The sequence below is a fragment of the Crocuta crocuta genome, unplaced genomic scaffold (assembly GCF_008692635.1).
Source record: "Crocuta crocuta isolate KB4526 unplaced genomic scaffold, BGI_CrCroc_1.0 scaffold1468, whole genome shotgun sequence".
Taxonomy (NCBI): Eukaryota; Metazoa; Chordata; class Mammalia; order Carnivora; family Hyaenidae; genus Crocuta; species Crocuta crocuta.
This window is the reverse complement of record NW_027531991.1, coordinates 342,686-347,526: the sequence shown is the minus strand read 5'-3', so window position 1 is coordinate 347,526 and position 4,841 is coordinate 342,686. Positions and strand designations below refer to the sequence as shown.

Genomic DNA, 4,841 nt, shown 5'->3' with positions numbered 1-4,841 from the left:
AATATCAACCAATAAACAAAAGGTACAAATAATAAACTCATTTTCACAAAGAAAACAAAGATTGTTGCTTCCTCAGGTTCTCGTCTTTGGCACTTGACAGCGGGTACCCTGATGGTTTCTATGTGGATTAACCTGGGGCGGCACCATGTCTGTCTGCCCCCACGCTGCTAGCAGGTTTCAAGAAGCAATCTCAGAAAGAGGAGTGAATGCACCTCTGGCTCCCTGAAACCTTTCATGTGCATCTACAGGACTGTCTGTAGCTGTGCAGTTCATTTCAATGGACATTTAATAAATACCTACTACGTGGTTGGCATTAGTCTGGAAGCTGGAAACAAAGGTTCCCAGTCATCTAGGAGTTAAATAAAAGGCTTTGGAGTAAGAAAAACACAGAATCAGATCTTTATAGAATAGTATGGCAAACAGTGCAATACGAAAGGGTACGATGGGTTCCCAAGGAAAATGAGGCCGGTCTGGAGGATTAGGAAAACGTCCAAGAGGGGCGCCTGGGTGGCTTAGTCGGTTAAGCTTCCGACTTTCGCTTGGGTCATGATCTCGCGGTTCGTGGGTTCGAGCCCCGCGTCGGGCTCTGTGCTGACTGCCAGCTCAGAGCCTGGAGCCTGTTTCGGAGTCTGTGACTCCTTCTCTCTCTGACCCTCTCCTGCTCACACTGTCTCTCTCTCTCTCTCTCTCTCTCTCCTAGAAATAAATAAAAAACATTAAAAAAAAAGTTAAAAAAAAAATAAAAAAAAAGGAAAACGTCCAAGAGATGACACACCCGGGCTGAGTCAGTGAGGCCATTCTAGTCAAACACAATGAGTAAAGGGACATGGTATCAAGACGAGCACGGAGATATAAACTATCTCTAGAACACAAAATTCATACACAGCAGGCATCAGAAGCCTTGCTAAGGAACTTGGACTTTACATTGTAGACAGTAGCCACTGAGGTGTGTTTCTGGATTTTTTTTAAAAACAAGGAAATGGCGTAGTCAGAGCTCCCCTTCTGAGCAGTCGCTCTGGCAGCAATGTAGGGGAGGACAGCTGAGGGTCCCTATGGTTGTGATAGTCAAGCGGGGGTCAGAGGTGGAAGTTGCAAGGAGAAAGAGAAGACAGCTCGTGTACTTTAGGAGGTGAAAACTGACAAGATTTGGTGAGAGTAGTGAGGGAAGGGGACAATCGAAGCTTGCTCCGGAGTCTCTGGTTTTGATGGGACTATTAACGAAGACAGGGCATCAAATCCAGCACCGAGGAGATACAGCGGAGGGATTAGTACTGGAAGGGCAGGCCCACATCAAGCAACTCTCGCAAACCCCCTAGTGTTGCACTCCAGAGAGCGGAGCGGGAGACATGTGAAGCACATGTGAAAATGGTGTCCCCTGAAGCCGTACAATGTGGCAGGCCTGGGGTTTGGCAATGGATGGGAAATACTTGCTCAGCCTCACGCAACCCACTTGCCAGTCTACCTTCCCCTGGTGAGTAGCACAGAGGAAGTAGCCAAACAGGTGAGAGAGTCTAACCAAACTGTCTTGTCACAGCTAAAATATATACCATTTCTAAGATGGCTGAGGTTTCTTTTTAAGATGGCTTATTCTTTACCTACAAACTAACACACCACAGTTTGCCACTCAAATGGCTCTGCACGTGTCCCTATGCATTTGATATACTGAGGCCTATTAATGCTTCCGCCTCCCTTCGGAGGAGAGACTGTTAACAACTCTCCAAAGTCATTGCCTGGTAATCTTTAGGATAAATCTGGCCTACAAGTCTGATGGTTAATGCTTACTCTTACTCATTCACTTGCTTTACTGATACTCTATTTTCACTGGATGCAGCCTCCAGGAAACCACTTCAAAAAATACAGTTACGTCTACTCTCATACCCAGAAAATGGACCTGAGTGAAGGCAACGCCTTAAGAAAATATACGGTATTTTATATTAAACCGACATACCTTGTCATGCCCAGCCCTGTGGTGAAGAAGGGCTCAAGGAGTACAAAAAAACTAGAGAGTCTCCTGGATTTGTCTGAATCAGAATTCACATTTTCAGTTCATTCGGAGGAGGACCTGGGAATCATGCTTGATTTCTCCTTTCTGTCAGCCCCCACGTCAATCCATCGACAAATTCATGTCAAAATACATGTGAGATCCATGCACTTCTCTCCTCCTCCAGAGCCACCACTAGGCCAAGTAACCAGCATGCTTGCCCTGGGCTGAATGGTCTCCAGGCTCCAGCTTTCCCCTCCCCACACACACACCTATATATTCTCCACCCGAACTGAAAGGCTTGTATTAAACTGTCAACCTAACCATGTGACTACCACCGCCACTCCACCAGCACTTAAAATCCTCCATCACAGCCCCTTCCATTCTTAGTGAGCTCTAAGTTCCTCAATGTGGCTTTCATGGTCCTTCATTACCTGGCCTTTGCCTTGATCTCCAACTTCATTTTCTACCAACCCTGTCACCTGATTACTATGCTGCAACTACACAGGCCTCCTTTCTCCTGGCCTCTGTGCTCTTCGGGGCCTCACAGTGACATGCTCTTTCATCAGCTCAGCATGTGCCTCAAACCTCAGCCCAATGGTGGTCTCCAAAGACAGGCCTTCCCTGGCCATCCCCCAACTAACTGCCTTCACACTACTTATCAACTCACCTTATTTACTGCCCATTTTCCCCCACCCACTCCCACCGCACTCAAATGTAAGCTCCATTAGGATTGGGAATTTGTCCAGCTAGTTCATGCCATCTCAGTGCCTGGCACACAACAGGTGTTCAATTTGCTGAATAAAGAAACAAATTAATGACTGATTCCATTAAAATAAAGTACATTAAAAGTTGTAGTTAAAATGCATTAACTACAACTTCAGATACAGCAAAGGTGAACAACAAGCACAGATTCCAAAATCACATATAACTGGTTTTTGGAAAAAATATTTTTTAAAAAATGTTTTTAATGTTTGTTTTGGAGAGGGAGAGAGAAAAAAGAGGGGGGGGGAGGGAGGGAGAAACTGAGTACAAGCAGGGGGAGAGCAGAGAAAGGGAGGGAGACACAGAATCTGAAAGGGGCTCCAGGCTCCGAGCTGTCAGCACAGAGCCCAACGCAGCGCTTGAATCTACAACTGTGAGATCATGACCTGAGCCGAAGTCGGACACCCAATCGACTGAGCCACCCAGGCGCCCCAGAAAAAACATTAAAAAAAAAAATTTTTTTAAATGTTTATTTATTTTTGAGAGAGAGAGTGAACACGTGAGCAGGGGAGGGACAGAGAGAGAGGGAGTCATAGAACTCGAAGCAGACTCCAGGCTCTACAGAGCCCGACGTGGGGCTCGAACTCATGAACCGTGAGATCATGACCTGAAGTAGGACGCTTACCCAACTGAGCCACCCAGGCACCCCAAAAACATTTTTAAAGATTATTCATACCACAGTTCCTCTCCACCGGGGTTGCTCACACACTTCACAAGGAATGAACAGTGCTCTTTTACGACACATGTATATGAGGGCAGGGCCTTTGCCAATTAGAATAACTAAAGCATCTAAGGGAAAGGCACCGTTCTGTATTAAAGGCATACAGTTCCCATATGTGTGATTACCTGGTTGGGTGTACTGATCTTCATAAGCATCCAGCCAATAAAACTGAAACACTTGTTCCTCATCTGCCCCTTTCACCAGTGGGAGGTGACTGGAATCCACTTGGACTTCCTGGGCTAAGAAACTGCTGTCATCTTCCTGATCAATGTCCCAACAAGAAACATCTGGGAGAAAATTTCCTCTGCAGAAATCACATATCAAAAACTTTCAAAATCCAACTGAGTAGTCTGTAGTGCTCCCTGCCAGAGAAGTCATAAAATGCTCTTACAAGTAGGACGTGGTCCCTTTCCCAGGGTCTGCCTCCTGCTTCACCCCCTTTACTGGCTCACTCTCTTGGTCCCAAGTCTTGACAGCCATGGGCTCCACGTCTACTTCCTCAGCTTCCATAGGCTCATCAAAGTCCCCGTCTTCAAACTTCATTGCCCCGGAGTCCTCCTTGTCGTCTCTACACAGAGCGGGCGCTGACTCTCCTGTAGGCACCATCACACATTCCCACCATGTACTGCTGCCATGCCACACAGAGGCGTCCCCAACACGGCAGGAGCAGCCTACCCTCTCTCCCACGCTGGACCGGCATTCCTGCTCAATCTCCAAATTGGATGTTTTTTTACCTTTTGCTGCTATGGATTCAAATCTTTCACCCTTAAAGCTGCTATCACAATACCTTCAAAATTGCCTCCACTTCCTCCTTCACGGGGCCTCCATTTCTGACAGCATTTTGCAGCTGCTGCACACCCCTGCAGCTCTGCCTGACATTAGACTTACCAGCAAATTCAGCATGTTTAAGAGGAACAGAAGTTAATGGAGGCTCCTTCCTTGAGACAGGGGAAGCAGTTTTTCCTGAAGAAACTGCCTGTAAATATTTTTAAATGTTCGGTCAGTTAAACCTGCATAGTAAAAAATATGCAACTGCCCTACCCTGACCGGAGAAAATGAAGGTTCCCATTTATACAACAATTTTATGTATCATTAATGTAACAGCTTCCATTATTTTACTGTTACCTAGGTTTACAAAAAAATACTTGTTTCCAGGAAGAAAATTATTGCATTTAGCACAGCTGTAATACCTATAATAAACACATACTNAAAAACCAGGCACATGCTATTTTTGAAATACATGAAACTATATAATGAAAAGAGAGTCCTAATTTAAAACAAAAATCAAGAACAAATTCAAAAGCATTTCCTTCACATAGGAAGCAACAAAGTAAGTTTTAAGCAGTAATATAAATCAAGATCGGAGGTCTGTCC

General features: G+C 45.4%; 1 protein-coding gene across 1 annotated transcript in view; it reads right to left on the bottom strand.

Moving 5' to 3' along the window:
• Nucleotides 1–4,841, bottom strand: part of POLA1 (DNA polymerase alpha 1, catalytic subunit) — a 297,019-nt gene that overhangs the window by 273,912 nt on the left and 18,266 nt on the right. Inside the window, 3 exon segments of the mRNA XM_077775065.1 lie at nt 3,593–3,771; nt 3,859–4,060; nt 4,356–4,450. Coding sequence (XP_077631191.1) covers nt 3,593–3,771; nt 3,859–4,060; nt 4,356–4,450 — 476 coding nt within the window.